This window comes from Felis catus, chromosome D3 (assembly GCF_018350175.1).
Source record: "Felis catus isolate Fca126 chromosome D3, F.catus_Fca126_mat1.0, whole genome shotgun sequence".
In the NCBI taxonomy this organism is placed as follows: Eukaryota; Metazoa; Chordata; class Mammalia; order Carnivora; family Felidae; genus Felis; species Felis catus.
The window spans coordinates 28,915,669-28,933,378 of record NC_058379.1 but is presented as its reverse complement, the minus strand read 5'-3'; the positions used below and the strand labels follow the sequence as shown (position 1 = coordinate 28,933,378).

The window sequence follows — 17,710 nt, the reverse complement described above, 5'->3', positions numbered from 1 at the left end:
CACGATGGAATACTGCTTGGCAATGAGAAAGAATGAAATATGGCCATTTGCAGCAACGTGGATGGAACTGGAGAGTGTGATGCTAAGTGAAATAAGTCAGGCAGAGAAAGACAGATACCATATGTTTTCACTCTTATGCGGATACTGAGAAACTTAACAGAAGACCAGGGGGGAGTGGCAGGGGGAAGCAGAAGTTACAGAGAGAGAAGGAGGCAGACCATAATAGACTCTTAAATACTGAGAAGAAACTGAGGGTTGATGGGGGCTGGGAGGGAGGGGAAAGGGGGTGATGGGCATTGAGGAGGGCACCTGTTGGGATGAGCACTGGGTGTTGTATGGAAACCAGTCTGACAATAAATGTCATATTCAAAAAATAATAAAAAAACAAAAAATAATAAAAATAAAAATGGGTGAAGGATTTCAACAGACATTTCTCCAAAGAAGATACACAAATGACCAATAAGCACAAGAAAAGATACTCAGCACCTGTTAGTAATCAGGGAAATGCAAACCAAAACCACAATAAGACACCGTTTCACAGTCACCAGGATAGCTGTCGCCAAAAAGACAAACACTAATAAGAGTTCGTGATACGAGACAGAGCTGGAACCCTCACACGTTGCTGGTGAGAATGTAAAATGTTGCAACAGTGTTTGGCAATTCCTCAAAGAGTAAAGAGAAGGCTCAGCAATTCTGCTCCTAGGTACATAACCCAAGAGAATTGAAAATATAGGTTCCAGGGGAGCCTGGGAGGCTCAGTTAAGGGTCCAGCTCTTGATTTTGGCTCAGGTCATGATCTCACAGTTCGTGGGTTCGAGTCCCACATCGGGCTCTGTGCTGACAGTGCAGAGCCTGCTTGGGATTCTCTCTCTCCTTCTCTCTCTGTCCCTCCCCCTGACTCTCTCTCTCTCACACACACAAAATAAACAAACATTAAAAAAAGAAATAAATGGGGCACCTAGGTGGCCCAGTCAATTACGCGTTTTACTTTGACTCAGGTCATGTGGTTCGTGGGTTCAAGCCCCACATCGGGCTCTCTGCTGTCAGCATGGAGCCCGCTTCGGATCCTCTGTCCCCTTCTCTCTGCCTGCGCCCCCCCCCCCCCACCGCTCGCTCTCTCTCTCTCTCAACAATAAATAAAAAACATAGTTCCATACAAAACGGATACATAAATGTTCATGGCAGCATTATTCACAATAAATAGCCCCAAAGGAGAAATAACCCAAGTGTCCACCAAGTGGTGAATGGATAAATAAAATGTAGTATATCCACACAATGGAATATTATTTGGACATAAAAAGGAACGAAGCACTCATATACACCACGATATGAGTAAATCCACTCTCCCTATTTTTTCTTTTGGCATTTGTACTTTGGGTGTCATACCTAAAACACTATTAACTAATGCAAAGTTATAAAGATTATTCCTCTGTTTTCTCCTAACAGGTTTTTTTTTTTTTTTTTTTTGAGAGAGAGGGTACAAGTGAGTGAGGGACAAAGAGAGAGGGAGAGAGAGAATCCCATGAGGAACAGAGAAAGAGAGAGAGAAGCAGGGCTCACCCAAAGCGGGGCTCAAACTGACGACCTAAGAGATCATGACCTGAGCCACAGTCGGATCGATGTTTAACTGACTGAGCCACCCAGGCGCCGCTCTCCTCTTTTATAATTTCAGCTCCTCTATCTGGGTCTTTGATCCTCTCTCCGGGTCGAAGTTTTTGGACAGGACCCTTCCAGTGCAGTGATCGTGTTTTTCCCCCAGTGATTTTTGTTCAACGTTAGGCCGAAAAGCCCCTTCCCTGACCTCAATCCTTTCTACTCATGTACAAATTAACTTATCCAAGGCATTCATATTGTGATTCCTGAGGTGTTAGGGGCTGGATGTGTATATAATAGGTACAGTATTTGTCAAACAATCGTATTTATTGGGCAGCTGCTGTGTGCTTGCATGATGCCCGAGCTAGAAAGGTGAGTAAAATATGATAGTTGTCCTCAAGGAGCAAACACACAAGCTGGAGATTCATTCAGAAGTATTTCTTTATTCAGTACTTTGTTTTATTTTAAGTAGGCTCCATGTCCAATGTGGGACTTGAACTCAGGACCCTGAGATTAAGAATCACATGCTCAGGGCGCCTGGGTGGCTCAGTCGGTTAAGGACCTGACTTCGGCTCAGGTCATGATCTCGTGGTCCGTGAGTTCAAGCCCCACATCGGGCTCCGTGCTGACAGCTCAGAGCCTGGAGCCTGCTTTGGATTCTGTGTCTCCCTCTCTCTCTGCCCCTCCCCCGCTTACACTCTGTCTCTCTCTCAAAAATAAACAAACATTAAAAAAAAAAAAAAAAGTCATGTGCTCTACCGACTGAGCCAGCCAGGAGCCTCTGTTCAGCACCTTGAAGTGCCCAGCACCAAGCAAATAAGACATCCCTCTTTACTTTTATTTGCTGAATGGTGGCAATGAGTGCACAGGAGGGCACTAAATCCAGTCCAGGAGGAGGGGAAGTGGAGGAGGCAAGGTCTCTTAGAGGAAGTGATGACTGGCGGTCTTCCAGGATGGGTGGCAGTCGGCTGCTGAGGAAGGAAGGAGGCCAAGCCGACCTTCAGAGACGTGGCCTGAGGAGCAGAATGTACACTTCCTCAGTGGGCACCAGGCTGTGCGCGGGGAAAACAGCGCTCCTTCCACCCAGAGAGGGAGGGTGGAGGAAGCAAGTTCCGGGCCGTCTGAAGCCATCCCAGGCAGAAGGCTCGCTTCACCCGCTTTACTGCATTGCCTAGAACACAGACCCTTAAATAATAAGACGTCAGATGCACAAACTCAGAGCCTCCCGGATGGTGTTCTGTACACAGAAGATGCAGACGTTCATTGTGGGAAGTCCACCGTTCTCCAGATGGTTTGGGGAGATTTTCACCTGAGCATCACAAGAAATACACTGAGTGCATGCCGGGAAATGCCATGTCTGCTGCACTCAGGCGGTGGGGGTGCTGCGTGGCAGGTCCTATAGGTCCAATTCTCCCTGAAGCGGCTGCTCTCCAGAAGCTGAACACAGCTAAAGGCAGGCTAAGGGAGGTGGCTGCAGATGTATAATGGTGCGAAGACCCAAAAGGGACGGTGAAAGCAGTTGAACGGCTGACAACTTCACCTTCCCCTACCGCCTGGTGCAGTAAGCGCTTGGCGCCCCCAAGGGCCCACCTTACTCTATGGCTGGAAGGCATTTGCTCCCTTCTCTGGCTTCTTTGCATTTTTCTGACCTCTTGGGGCAGCAGTGACCCACATGGATGTTAAAGTCAGTGGCTGTTCTCACAGCTGGAATATTGGTTGAGAGGCAGTAGGACTTCTTGATGGGGAGAGGAGAGGTTGGGAAACAATTTGATCTATTTCGGTCATTAGATGTTTGAGAAACTTATGCCAGGAATTCTGGTTTGCAGAGTCCAAAAAAAAAAAAAAAAAAAAAAGCTAGCGAAGTTTTTAAAGTGAAAGCTACCCGAGTCACGTATCATCTGAGGGCTGCTCATGCAGAAGGTCTGATCTACTCTTCGACATCAGAGGGGAAGTACAGGTTCCTCCCAATTCCAGAGCCTCTGTCCTACGTCACCTATACCGAGCAATCAGAGCCTGAGTGAGCCACCTGGGGTCAGCGGTGGGGCCGGGTGAAGCCTCGGTGTCTGATGGATTTGGTCTTGAAAGGCAGTGGGGCCAGCATGGGCTCCTGGGAACAATGTCACCTGAGGGGTTGGCAAGTCTGAGGCGCGGGAGGCAGAGCAGAGCCTCCAGAGATCGTGCACCTGTGCTTCCTGTGCTGAATGCCACCAGAAGGGGTCGTGAGCTCTGAGGTGTCTGGATTTGGCCCTTTGGCAGCATTTGGGGTGGTGGTGGCTGGTGGTGGAGGCGTGAGGAATTGGAGGGCCAGGCCAGTTAGCAGGATGGGAAGCTCCAGGAGGCGGGAATGAATGGGCGGCAGGAAGCCCGTCTGAGCCCAAGCCAGGCCCTGCAGCCTCTGCCCTTGGATGTCACCTACCCTTTCAGTGTGCTGTGGACAGAACTGCTGCGGGCACTGCCCACCCGCGGTCCCCATTCCCCCAACCGTGACTCCAGGGCTCCTCCGCCTGTACCTCTACCTCTGCTCTCGTCCCACGGCCCTTTCTCAACGCTGCAGCTCAGAGCTCTTTGCGAAGTAGCTCGGGGTCACAGGGAGGGTAAGGTCCCCGTTGCCCTCACCTGGAGCAGCAGCCACGCCGGACCCCCTCTGCTCCTGCTCCTGAGACGGGAGCCACCGAACGCTGTGGGCTGTCTGACCACGTGCCGCTGCTCCCCCAGACCCCGACCATTGGAACCATTCCCTTCCTTGACCTCTGTTCTTCGTTATGACTTCTGGACTCTGCATCTACTAAGTCCCAGGGAAACGGAGGGTCCTGTCTGTTCTCTCTGGGGAACACAGCGCCCACCCAGCACAGCGCGGGGTATACACAGCAGGTGGCTGTTTTACAGCTCATGGGTGAACGGGTGGAGTGTCTTGTTTTCGCATTTTAGGGTGTTAGAGAATGTTTCCAGGTGAAAAAAGGGCACAAGAGAAATGTGGATGAGGGAAGCCATGGGAAAGTGAAGGGTCATGGGGACACGGCGCCACTGAGATCTGACCCCACACCATCATCTCCGTGTGTTCGTATCGCTTTTCTTGACTGAGTCTGGGAACAAAAGTCACTCACTCATCTGTTGACGTCCAACTTGTAGAAATACTATCTTACTTCCATCGAATTTGACAAAAGTAACAATCCTGCCCAGGGACAGGAGGACATTAACACTCACGCCTGGCCAAGCACCCCAGAGACACTCATGTGGGGCCGGAAGGTGCACGGTTCGGTTCCCAGCTGCACACACAACCCTCGGAGCTTCCTGGAGTCACAGGAAATTTGACTCACATCCTGGGGTTGCCAGCTTTTTGTATTAAGGCCACCCCTGACGCGCTGAGTAGAAGGCAAAATTCTCCCAGCATAGGGGCTCCTGCGTGGCTCAGTTAAGTGACCCACTCTGATTTTGGCTCAGGTCACGATCTCGTGGTTCGTGGGTTCGAGCCCCACGTGGGGCTCTGTGCTGACAGCGTTGAGCCTGTTTGGGATTCTACTAAGTAAAAACTTTAAAAAAATTCTCCCAGCTTAGATACAGTTCAGGGCCCATGCTGGCTGAGGCCAACTCTGGGCCTGGTTCCCGGAGCTCTCGGAGGCCTGCCCTCTCCCATCATGGCCACTTAGGGGTTTATGGCTGCCTTGGTCTGTTGCTGCTGTAAACAAACCCACCGTCCCCCTGGGAAGGACAATGGTGCCCTCAGTGGTCTCTGCCAACCCCAGCTGTTTGGGAGACCTGTGCAGACGACCGCGCTGGAGGCTGAGCCCTGGGACCACAAGACTCGGGAGCAAAAACTGCTTTATTCAGATCTGCGGTCAGTTACCAACTTGGTTTGTTTTTTGGTCACAGGCCCCAGAATGCCATTATTCTGAGTTCACATCAAAATACAAAGCTCAACATTTAGTTTGGAAACTTAAAAAAAAACCCAAAACAAAGGTTTGGTTTAAAATCGTCGTTGAGATGTTCTCTCTGGTGCGTCCCCTGTAAGATGAATGCATGTGCTTGAGACCCTGTGGGGATGACTTTCGACAGAGAACATGAAATTGCTGTGTAGTAGGAACATTCAAATGTCATCAAAAAGTTAGTGTCTTTGCACTCGATTTTACTGAAGGTACAAACAATGCCTTTGACCATCTTTGGTTGCAGCACCAGACGATGCCCAACTCCCATGGCCCAGCCACATCCCCTCTGCCCATGGGACAAGCGAGCCTGTCCCGGATGAGGCAGTGACGCTGGGCTGCCACCAAGCAACGTGCTTAATGGCTTGGGGGCCAGGAGGGAGCCAGAGGTGAAGCACTGTCCCACTGAGCATCTGTGCTCCTGGAGGATCTTTTCTTCTAGAAAGTGGAGCTGTAGGGCCCAGCCCCAGAATTGCTGGCAATGCGTGAAGAATGACCCTCACTTTGCCAAATGCGATGGCAAAATCTAGGTTTAAAGTTAGGAATCAGGGAACCATCCTCTAAACTTTCTCAGGAACCTCTAGGGTTTTGGAATCTTCTCTGGAACCAGACACTGAGGGACCGTCCTGCTGTCGGCAGGGAGAGGAGAGGCACGCCACCTTGCCAACCTTAAGGATGGCGAGGCCCCTCCTGGGCAGCACTGCCTCCCAGGCCTCACACAGCTAGACCCTGGGGCGTCAGGTTGGAGAAAGGCCTGGAGGCCCATTTCACTGCAGGGCCTGTGGCTGAGGGAAGCAGGGAGGACCGAGTGGCTGGGTCCGGCACCGTCCTGTGACACTAACAGGCCCTTTGAGGTCACTCCCTTCCTTGGCAAGCCTGGACCACACCCTTCCGTTTTCATCTCCTCTTACGCGTGGCATGGCTCCGTGGCTGCAGGAAAGTGGCCCCCTAGCTCGGAGGTGGCCTCTCAGGCTCGAGGGAGAGGCTGTGTGGGCCTCTCGCTGGCGGCCCTGCATCGGCACCCGGCCTGAGGTCAGAGATGGTGCAGCTTGCTGCGCTCGGTGAGCAGCGTCATGGCCACAGCGTAGAGGAGGTAGCCCAGCACGAGGAGCAGGGCGCAAGGGAGGGGCCCAATACAGAACAGGGAGGCCACGAAGAAGGCCAGAAGCAGCGAGAGCAGCGTCCGGTAGCTGCCCAGGAAGCGCAGGCTGAGCCTAGGGCCCCGGGGACGGCGGGCCGCACACCCTCGTGCCACCGGGCTCAGCAGGTGCCTGTCTGCCAGCCCGGGCTCCGTGAGGTGGTACCGACAAAAGCTGCCGAGGAAGTCGGCACGGGAACACAGGGCTGCCATCGGGCCTGCAAACTGGGCAGAGACAGAGGCACGGGGAGTGGGCGCGGGCAGGGCCGCACGCTGCCCCGGCCTCTCCCCGAGGGTGGCAGGACCGGAGGCGGGGGCGGCCCTCCCGCGTGCACTCACCCTGCGGTTGATGGCGGAGGACAGCCGGAAGAGCACGCGGACCAGGCTGGCGATCTCATAGCTCCGGATGGGCTGCAGCTCTGAGTCACCCTGGTACTCGATGTCAAACCTTCGCAGCCCATTGATGATCTAGAAGCAGCAAAGGAGGCGAGCCCCGGGTGAAACCTGGGCCGTGCGAGCAGCCCTGCGAACACACCTCTGCGACGCCTCACAAGTGCGGTCTCCGCTGCCGGGCCTGCCGGGACAACAGGGCTCGGAGGCTCGGCCAGCGGGAGCCACGGCCACGCCGCCAGGAGAGCGGAGCCCTCCGGGGTGTGGCCCTTACCTGGTACCGGCCCAGGGGCGTGAGGACGAGCCCGTCCTCCCCCACGACGCAGTCTGGGAGCTGCTTCTTCCCATTCTCATCTTGAGTTGTCCCCAAGGCAAGCGTGAGCTGGGTGAGCTGAGCCTCGCTGAGCTGTGAGGGAGGAAGCCCCGTGAGGAGGCAGTGCCGCTTCCTGCTACCTGCCTTCACTCTCGGGGTGAAGGGAGGAGACTGGCCCCCCTGGGCCTCTAACGGCGACAGCAAGGGGGCCCAGACGTGACATCGTGGGCACGGGCTGTATCTCCCACGGGCTGGGCAGGGGATGAGGGCCGCGGGACCGAACGCCAGGAAGGGGACAGCTCCCCCGGCTCGTACTCGGAACATCTGGCACAGGTACTCCAGGGCCTTCTCCAGGTACTCGTCTGTCTTGCGGACACTGTCCTGCCCCATCTCGTCCAGGTCGTTGGCTGCGTAGGAGCCGTTCGTGTCTGTGGAGCAGAAGCCCAGCCACGACAGAAAGGGGCGGCCGGCCGTGCTCTCCCCGCACTGGTCAGAGATGGACTTGGCAGTCTGCTTGGCCTGCGTGATGAGCTGAGCCAGGCGCAAGACCTGCGGGGCATGGGGGCAGGTCAGCCAGCTCGGGTGGTGCCACCGCACGCCACCCAGCCACCAAACAGGCTGGCAGGCGGACCTGGGGGCCCCCAGCAGTCCAGGAGGAGGCCAGGGTCTTTCAAGACTAAGACGTGCATATTCTACGTGTGTGTGTGTGTGCGTGTGTGTGTGTGTGTGTGTATTTCCTTTGGAGAGACACAGAGGCAGACTGTGAGCAAGGGAGGGGCAGAGAGAGAGGGAGACACAGAATCCAAAGCAGCCTCCAGGCTCCAGTTGTCAGCACAGAGCCCGATGTGGGGCTCAAACTCAGGAGCCCTGAGATCATGACCTGAACCAAAGTCAGACACTTAACTCACTGAGCCACCAGGCGCCCCCAAGACGCCCATATTCTAAATGTGAAAACTTTCTAGCAACTGCTGCCTTTATCATCAGAAAAAACGTAGACCGCACTGAAAAAAGAAAACAAGCCAAGGTACAGCAGCGTCCACCAACACCCAACCTTCCTCCTTCCGTACAACACGTGTGCTCTCCCTGGCCCTGCTGTTGCCACGGCTTCGGGACGGCCGTGTGGCCTGGGGGAGCCCCAACTCACCAGCGTCCGCACCTCGGGCCCAAACATTGGGGTGTACTTGCAGTCCTGGCCCTCCAGGCTGTAAACGTGGCTCTTCACCTTGAAGGAGGCGTCTGTGACGGCTGGGGGCCACGAGGACAGGAAGCTGCCGGTGAAAGTGGGAGCTGTGAAGAGTCGGTGCTGGCGGTGTGGGATGACGAGTTCTGGCTCCAGGAACAGCTGTTCCCCTGGAAAGCAGAACCCGACTCTGGCTTCAGCTTCCATGGCACCAAACAGCCAGTAGCCGCTGGCTGGCTTCCTGGGTGCCGCTGAGGCTTCCGAGGGATAGGGACCGAGTGGCACAGGGGCCCAACTCCTAATGTTCCCGGAGCCCCCACCAGTCTCAACAGGAAGGCCGGCATGCACAAAAGAAAACCAGAGAAGCTAACACCCGATAAAGCCATCTAAGACACGACACGGGCCAAGACTGCTTTCTGATGCCACCAAGAGTCACCAGGGAGACACAGCTCTGAGCTCTGCTTCCCCCGCCCAGCACCCCCGCAGCTCCTGCCCGGCACGCGTGCCACAGGGAAGGCAGGACGCCGCTAGGCTCCGACGTCCACCCCGCCACCGTGCACCAGGAGTCCCCGTGGCACCTCTGCCAGCCCACCGCGAGCCCGTGAGGCACACGCAGGGTCCGTGGGTCCCTCTCTAAGTGCTGCTTCCCTCTGGCTGAGGGCTTACCTTTCTGGATCATTTCAGCCAGGTTGGGCTGGGCAAAGACTTTGGCCACTCGGAATACCATGAGCGCGTTCTTGGGGCTGACCAGGTCGGTGCGGAGCGCGCGGCTCAGGAAGCCCACAAAAAGCTTGGTGTACATCAGCAGATTCTCCTGCACAAAGGGTGCCCTGGGGACCAGGCAGTGCATCAGGGCCCAGAACTCCCACTGGAGGCAGGACTACACCAGTCTATGCCCCCGCTTCACTAGCGCTCTCTTCCTTGGGTTCCAGGTTCTCCCCTGCCACGACCTCATCGTGGCTGAGGGACCAGGGGTGGGGGCAAGGGAGGAGGCACAAGGGAGGCAGGGAAGACCTAGGCCTCCTATAGACGGCGCAACCCTCTGTAGGATGCGGCCCTTCCCGAGAGGGCCAAAGCCTCCGCAGCAGAGGCCGGCCCGGGCACCAGAAGGAGGACAAGGAAGGCAGTCGTGGAGAGGAGGCGCTGGCGGAGGCTGGGGGGTTGGCCGTGAGGGCGGGAGGGGAGGCGGTGGCGGCTGCTATGCAGAACGCTAGTGAAGAGGGGTGCTTGGGGGCGAGTGCAAACATACATCTGAGGGGAGACAGTCAACGGCAAGGGGACAGCACAGAGGAGTCACCAGCTGTTTCTGTGGGAGATCAAGCCCAGGGCCCAGACAACAAAGCACAGTCAAGGAGGGAGGGGCCTGTGCCCCACCTGGAAGCAGGTCCCCCTAGGGAGGACAACGGGCCGGGGCTCACCATCTCTCCGACACACACCGGGCCTGGCAGTCGCTGCTCTGAGCCTGCTTCTCAGGTGCATACCTCCAGGGCTGTAGGTAGCTCAGCCACATCTCCAGGACCTGGTGGGACACGTGTGCCCTGAGGGCCTGGAGGCTGGCATTCTGCTGGGCTGTGGGGCTGGGGCTTTGGTCCAGATCCTTGGGTGGCCTGGAGCTCGGCTCCCGGCAGGCAGCTCAGGTGAGGAGGGGGTGATCCTAACCGTGGGGCTTCGGTTCTCCTGGAGGTGTTACCACGTTCTCTTCCCACCCGCCACTCCGAGAGGGAGCAGGAGGGGACTCCGCATCCCCTATGATGTTTCTTTTTTCATCTTTAATTAAAATGATTTTTTTAATCTGCAGATAGCTGACACACAACGTTACATTAGTTTTAACCCTTAGGATATGTAACCCTCGTGCCAGCCCTTCGGAAGCGAGTGTGGAACGTGTGGAACACAGGAGTGCTTTCCCCAGCTGAGGGAGCGGAGCCTGTGAGGCTCAGTGGGGCTGGGAACCCACCCAGCGTGGACCCACTGGGTTCCAGGTCAGGGCAGACAGCTTTTCTGTACCTGGGGGTTGGCTCTGAAAACTCAAATGAGCAGAACAATGTGACCCACCGATGTGACCCTCTGCGGCAATAGCTGATTCCTTCCTGCATCCGCCCCACGGGACCTCCCTCATCAGGCACAGAGGGCAAAGACAAAGAAAGCAAGATGGGGCGGACACTCACGGCTCTGAAGGACGCATCCAGGGGCCAGTGGCCAAAGCAGTGCTGCAGGAAAAGGTAGAGTTTCTGCTGGACAAACCTCGGGACGGCGGCCCTGCAGGGGAGGGGAGGCGAGGAGAGGGTCCCCTCATAGGTGAGCCAAGTGGCTCCCGGTTCCAAGGGCCAGCTCTGCCGGGGTGAACACTGGGCACCCCTGAAGGCAAGGCCTCCTATTTTGGGCCCCATTTTTCACAAAGAAGCCAAAGTTCAGAGAGATTAGGGAATGTCCCAAGGACACACAGCACACAAGCGGTTGACCTAGTATGGCTCCCGTGACCACCTCTGCTTGGGTCACCACACACAAGTCACCTGCTCTGCTGGCCCCAGTTGGCCTAGGAGTCAGGCCACCGTCCTGGCCCTTTTGACAGAAGGACTGGGGGAGCAGAGGGGAAGAGGAGGGGGAGGGTGCAGCACAGAGCTCAGTCTCCCATGACAAATGAGCCACTTTGCAGTGAAGGCACTCCCAGCCCATCGGCTTTCCTGGGCATTCTGAGTGCGGTCAACGTAGATCTTCCACTCTGCCCACACTGGGGAGGAGGGGACAAGACAGGGCAACAAGATGGGGCCTCTTTCTGGCCAGCCTGGCTCTTTCTACTGAAGACGGCAGGCCTGGAAGGAAAGGCCGTGGCAGCCAGGCAGCCCCCGCCCGCCTGTGGAGCCAGAGGAGGTGTCGGGAAACAGACCCAGGAGGGGTCAAGGTGATTTCCCACCTGCCCCACCCTGCAGACGCCTCACAGGCCGACCCCATGCCCTAAGGATAGGTTACTGTGGGCAACAAGTATGTGCAGGAGGAGGCAGTGGCAGCCAGGGACACGGGAGGCCTGTGCATGCCCTGTACCCACCGTTTGAACTCCTCCAGGGGACTGGTGGCGTGAGAGTGGGTGGAGGGAGAGACCTGCTCAGGCTTCAGGCTGTTGGAAAAGGCGTGCAGATGCTTTAGCAGCAGGCGCACCACCAACACGTGCTCCTCCGTGGGTGTGAACGACTCCTGAGGTTGAGGGGGAGCTGTGTCAGGACCCAGACTGGTCCCAGGGTGGGGCCCCCAGGCCTGGCCATGTATGTCCCGCCCAGGACCACTTCTCCCCGACAGGATGTGTGGGCCGCCCACAGGGCCCTCCCTGGGCCTGGCACGCAGCAGATAGACCTCGCATGCCAGCTCTGAGACCCGCTAAGAGCACGCAAGGCAGGGCGGGACGGCTTTGCTAAAGCAGACCTGAATGCTTCCCTGTGTGCTTCCAGCCGCTTCTTGCACCCTCTGTGGGTGACTCGGGTCATTGCTGCCCGGCCAAGTCCTCAGGGGTCCCCCCCAACTCCTGGCCAGCCAGAGGAGGAGCAGGGGGCGAGGCAGGCCAGTATCCCACCCTGGATCCGGGCTCAGGGGCTCCTGCCTGCCTCCCAGGTATATGAAGACAGCTCGCTGGGGCCCATGGCTTCCTTTTTCAGGGAGAAATACTCCCAAATTCCTTCTCCTGCTGTAACCCTCACCCTTCCATCCACTTCCTGTCCTGGACACAGCCAGCTGGGGCTTGGCGCAGGGCGGCCCTTCCTCTATTGCTAACAGCCCTGCCGTCAGCACAAGACGAGAGTGCTTTCTATCTTGTCAGGTGAAATTCTCATTCACAAGGTTCAGGTAGGATCTTTAAGACCCAGCCCCGAGAGGAAAGCCTGTCTGCTGGCTCTTCTGTGACGGAATACAGGATGGAGTCTCCAGAGTGGCAGAGGATGGCACCGGCAGGATACGCTGCCTCCGGCTCCCAGCTCTGGGGTGCCCGGACGCGCTCCTCTGCCCACACTCACCCCCCAGGCCTCTGGGACCCCCACAACCTCGACAGAGCTTCTGGCAGCCTAGTCCAAATCCTGCGCAACGTTGAGGCTGGCACAAGCCGTGCCTCCTGGCACAGCCCGGGCACCCAGTCGCAGCCCCACCACTGCCCGCGGCACTGCCTTCTCCGCTCTCCTTGCCATGGATCTGTCTCCACAGGCCTAGGCAACACACCACACGACTCGATATGACTGCGGGGGAAGCTACGGGGCTTCAGGAGGAGACTTTCTTCTGCTTATCTGTAAGCTTAAGCGATGAACTTGCATCATTTGAACAACAAAAAAAACGTAAGATATTTTCACGGTAACGGAGGATCAGAGGGCACTGTTGCCAGGCTGTGACTCCCCCCAGGAGCCTCCCCCTTTCTCATTCCTGGCCCCTCGCCGACCCACCCACCATCTCCCTAGCGGAGGACAGAGCATTGGCACTGAACCGGGAAGCTCCTTGGGCTATCTTCCCTCTGGACAGAAGCCAAACCTTCCTTCTCACCCCCCCACCCTCGAGAGCCAAATCCCCACAGGAATCCAGCCACCGCTGCTGTAAGTGGGCCTCCTCCACCCGCACGGCCGTTAGGGACACTTTCCCAAAGCCAGTGGCATTTCTCACTGGGCCCAGCCCTTCTCAGCTCAGCAACCCTTCCCATGGTGGGGGGGGGGGGGGGGGAAGGAGGGCTCTTCCCCCTCCTGCTGTGCACTTTTCTCCAGGGATGCTGCTCTTGGCCAAGTGAGCCCTTCCCCAACACATGCTGGAGTGGTACCACTTCTGTGCTAAACCCGCCCCTGCTGGCCCTTCTGGATCATTCTCTTCCCTCTTCCCTGTGGCTGCTGCTTCTGAGTGGGAACCCTGTGCGCACTCACCACCCCATCCCAGCAAACGTGATTTCTTATCTTGTGCTCAAATATCAGGTTAAATGTGGTGTGCTCCCACTGAGGGGGAACTGGACAGACCCCTGGCCTCGAGCATGGGATCTAGATGCATGCTTTCTGCCCAAACTTCCTGACATTCATCTCATGAATCCATGAACTACCAGACTCCATCTGCCCTGAAACAGCCTGTAGTCCTGCACTCCATCTACCGACCTCAAGACTTCAAATCCGTCCACACTGGTCATCTCTGCCTAAAGCAGACCAGTCTCCGTGAGGCCCTCTCTTGCTCTCGCCTACCTCTGTGGGAGCACAAAAGTCCACAAGAGGCCAGGCCCCAGCATGCTCAAGGACCAACAGCCTCTCCAGGCTAGGGGACGAAGCCCTTGTCCTCCCTGCCCCTTGGCCTCACACAGGCTTGGGACTGACAGACCACGCCACCATGAGCCTTGGGGCTTCCCTGGGCTCAGTCAGTTCCTAGGTACCAGGCCCGCAAAGCCAGGTGAGTCAGGCCACTGCGAAGGCCACACTGTTTCCGCTCCCTCAACCCAGGGCCAAGCACAGAAGTCACCAACTCCCAAGAGCCTACCACATTCCAACTGGCTTGGGGCTTGGCCAGGCAGATCTGGTGGCCCCACACCCCAAACCCGGGCTAGTCTACCAAGCTGAGGGCTGAGCCAGGCTAAAGACGGATGCCTGCCACCATCCCCGACACACACTGGCCTCACTCTGCTTGGAATTGGCCTGAATCACCCCAGTTGGCCCCCGGCCGGACCCTCGCTTTACCACTGCACTGCCATGCGCTCCATGGCTCACACCACAGGGCAGGGGTGAAACAAAACAATATGAGAGCGGCCAGTACTTGGTAGGCGTGGAGGGCCTGGAGGCTGGGTTGGGCAGGGCTGTGGAGGGCGCTGGAGACACTGAGTCGGTAGTGCAGAACCTCCAGCTGAGAGACAGCAAAACAGAGAAGCCAAGAACAGGCAGGGAGGGCAGAGGACAGGGCAGGGGACAGGAGGGGAGAGACCGGGGAGGGGACAGCAGGGAGAGAAAGACAAAAGTGAGCCCAGAAGTAAGGAGAGAAAACAAAAAACAAAAACAAAAACAAAAACAAAAACAAAAACAAAAGCACGTCAGTGACAATCCAAACAATCACAGCCCAGCAGCCTCAGACCAATGGGACACCACCCTCTCAGCCGCCCAGACGGAGCCCTTCCTGGTGGGCAGACTAGAGCCAGGCCCAAGGGGTGCTCTTCCACCTGCCAGGCAGAGGGACAGACAGACCCTCAAGGTCACTTGGGCAGCCTCCTTCATGTCTCTGGGGCCTGAAGTTCTCTCCAGCTCCCTGAGGTCAGCCTGACTCACTTTCCTTCCAGAGGGTCCTGCCCTCCCCCAACCCTGAATGCTCTGTGTGCAGCGTGTGCACACTGGAGCCCACCAGGATCCCAGGAGTCTTGCTGGGACACACTGATGGCCACCAAGGCCCTGAAGGCCCCGAGGCTCAGAAGAGAAATTTTTGAGGAGCTAGTTCCAGATGGAGACCTCTTTGCTCAAGAAAGAAAAATTTGTAACTTATTGGACTTCCCTGTGTTGTCCCAAGAAGAAATTTACCAAACTGATATGTGATGAGATCAGTTCCTAGGTGTCAAAGATCCAATCAGCGACCCCTCCTGAATGGGGCTGATTCCCAGGGTGGCACAGAGGCAAGCAAGGTTTAGCTCACCAGGCCTGACACCTTCCACACCCCACATTCCCGAAATCGTTAAAGGTAACGTGAACACTCATGGGTTCGAATCCTGGGAGACCCACCTCTCGTACCTCACCAGGACTCCCCAACTCCAGACACACAGAGCCCTCCATCAGTCCCGACGGGCCCCAAGAATCTGGTCATGGCCACACACACCCAGAGGCAGCTGGAACCCTGAGGCTGGGACAGCCTGGGCCATGGGGGATGACAGCAGAGCTGGCTTAAGCTGTCCACCCCTACCCCACCTCTGCCCTGCCCCGCTGCAGCGACAAGGCCTGCTAAAGCAGTCCCCTTTAGCCAAGCACAACCCAGAGCCGGCCCTGGCACACATCCTGCCCTGGGAGGGCCATGCCTCCCACCGCGTACCATGCTTCACACGGGAGAGGTCAGAATGCATGTGCCAGACCTCGAGGAGACAGGCACAGCCACAGACGCGCAGAGCAGGGGCAGGAAGCAGCACAGCAAGGAGGTGTCTGCCCTTCGTGGCCTTCCTCTGGGCCAGACCCGGGCTCAGTGACAGCTCTCAGTGAGGAATCAGGGAGCACATGGTTCCCCTGTTGGGGGTCTGCCCAGCCTGCAGGAACACAGTGCGGGCCCCACAGTGTCCTGCAGGAATATGCGGTCTTTACCGACCATCTGACTCTCCTGAAGCCCTCCCTGCCCAGTAAGCTGAGGCAGAGCAGAGGCCCGGGCTGTAAGGAGCGAGCATACACTCCGGACCCAGGCTAGGCATGGAAGCACCATGGGACCTCTCAGAGCTGCGTTTCCTGCATCTTTCACATCAGGAAAACTGACCCCAAGGCTAGGATTTCCAAACGGCACAGCACAGGCCTGGGTAAATGGTAAGGAGCCTCAGGTGAAGCAGACCTCCATGGCTGTCCTTCTCCCCTTCCCACACACCAGGTTTTCTGAGGTTTTGCTTTCAGCCTCAATAGGAGGCAAAGACAAATAGGAAACAAAACGAAACAAAACAAAACACAACTAAACACCTCAATTGGGTACCTGGTGGGGGCTTCCCAGTCGCCCCCTGACTACCAGTCATTCTGAGCAGCTCTCCCCCGCCCTGTGGTCTGGCCAAGAGGAAGCAAACGTGAGGAAGAAGGGGAAGGCTCCCCTGCTCCGGCAGGGACGGCCCACCCTCCTCCCTCGTATAGGGCTCGGGATCCTCACAGGAGACAACCTAGAGGACCTCTGTGACTGGCAGATCTGCTAAAAATGACAGTGAATGTGCTCCCCCTGGCTCAGAAGACAGAACGAGCAGATGGGAAGGCAATGCAGCAAAGCAGCCCCTGCCTCTGCAAAAGCCACATGCACAGGGGCTGAGTGAGCCCCCAGGGCCCTAGGGGGAAGCCCGGCCCCTGACCCCCGTGCACCAGCCAGGAACATGCAGCCAGTCCACTGTGGAAGCAGCAATGGCAGTGCAAGCACTTAGTAACGCGAGAGGCCCAAGACAGAGTTCTGGCTTTCCCTCTGTCCCCTGTGATGTCAAGGACAGAGATTTGGGTCACTCTGCACTTTTAAGAGAGCAGTGGTTGGGGGGCTGCTCCCCAAATGGGTACTCAGAAGGGCAGCAGAGAAGCAGAACTGGTTGCCAACACTTTGCAGAACCACCACCACTTGCTGGAATCACAGAGGGAAGGTCACAGGCCACCCTCGTGAATTTTAGCCCATAGAATGTTAATTCGTAAGGAATCTCTCAAGAATTCTGTCTGGCGTTGACAAAAGCAAAGTCTGAGCAGCAAACACAGAAGTGCACAGAAGCCACAGATCACACAGTTGGTTACAGGCCCCAGTTCACACGTTTCAGGCGGTTTCATGGAGCGTGAACCTAGGTGCCCACCCTGCCTAGTAAGAGGCGAACAGAGCTGTTGTACTCTGACGAGTCCAGTAGGCTGCCGGCCCTGGGAACGTTCCAGGGACACAGCTGCCTTCACGCCTCTGCAAATGAGCATGCTGCCCTGTGAGGGAAGAGAAGGGAAAAAGAGGAGGAGACAGGCCAGGCTGCATGCAGGGAGGCATCAGATCCCACCCACTGCAGAAAGGGCTGCCTGCCAATGCTCTGCAGGAGGTGGAAGGCAGTACGGGCACCAAGGTGAGCGAAGTCGGCCGGGTGCCACCTCAGCAGGAAAGCAGGAGACGCTGTGACAGCGGAGGGAACAGGCCCGGATGTGACTCCCAGAGGCATCCGCAGCTCTCCTGGCCCCAGAGCACGAGCACCACAACCTCAGCCATTCCGGCTGCCAGGGAGGGGGCTCTGGAAATAGCATGGGGAGGACCCCAGAGAGAGGACAGGCCTCCAGCCCGCAGGGTGCAAGCCCACCCCAGAATGAAACCCACCTGCCCTCCGGCATCAGAGTAAGGGGTTATGGTGAGTTTCTGCTTCCCACCATCACAGCCCTTGACAACGAGCTGAGATCAAGGACAAGAAGCAGCAGGTGGACCAGGCACACCAGGGCCAAGAGCAGAGGGATGAAAAAGTGTGGCATCCTACCTTGGCGTGAGGGGACTGCAATTTTTGGTACATCCTCAAGGAATAAGATGAA

At 56.9% G+C, this 17,710-nt stretch overlaps 1 protein-coding gene across 7 annotated transcripts; it reads right to left on the bottom strand.

Moving 5' to 3' along the window:
* Positions 1-5,395: 5,395 nt before the first annotated feature.
* On the bottom strand, positions 5,396-17,704 carry LOC123381160 (sphingomyelin phosphodiesterase 4-like). Of its 7 annotated transcripts, XM_045041400.1 has the most exons (11): positions 17,659-17,701; positions 14,283-14,369; positions 11,578-11,723; positions 10,700-10,790; positions 9,953-10,053; positions 9,201-9,364; positions 8,511-8,704; positions 7,670-7,903; positions 7,316-7,447; positions 6,991-7,119; positions 5,396-6,876 (listed from the first exon to the last, which is right to left on the bottom strand). In XM_045041400.1, the coding sequence occupies exons 1-11, from the start codon at positions 17,689-17,691 to the stop codon at positions 6,547-6,549; spliced, it is 1,641 nt and encodes a 546-aa protein (XP_044897335.1). In that variant the 5' UTR covers positions 17,692-17,701; the 3' UTR covers positions 5,396-6,546. The 7 variants fall into 7 exon arrangements, with proteins under 7 accessions (XP_044897335.1, XP_044897336.1, XP_044897341.1 ...); XM_045041401.1 differs by lacking the exon at positions 14,283-14,369 and having other exon boundaries at positions 8,499-8,704; positions 17,659-17,698; XM_045041406.1 differs by lacking the exon at positions 17,659-17,701 and having other exon boundaries at positions 8,499-8,704; positions 14,283-14,515.
* Between the last annotated feature and the right edge of the window lie 6 nt (positions 17,705-17,710).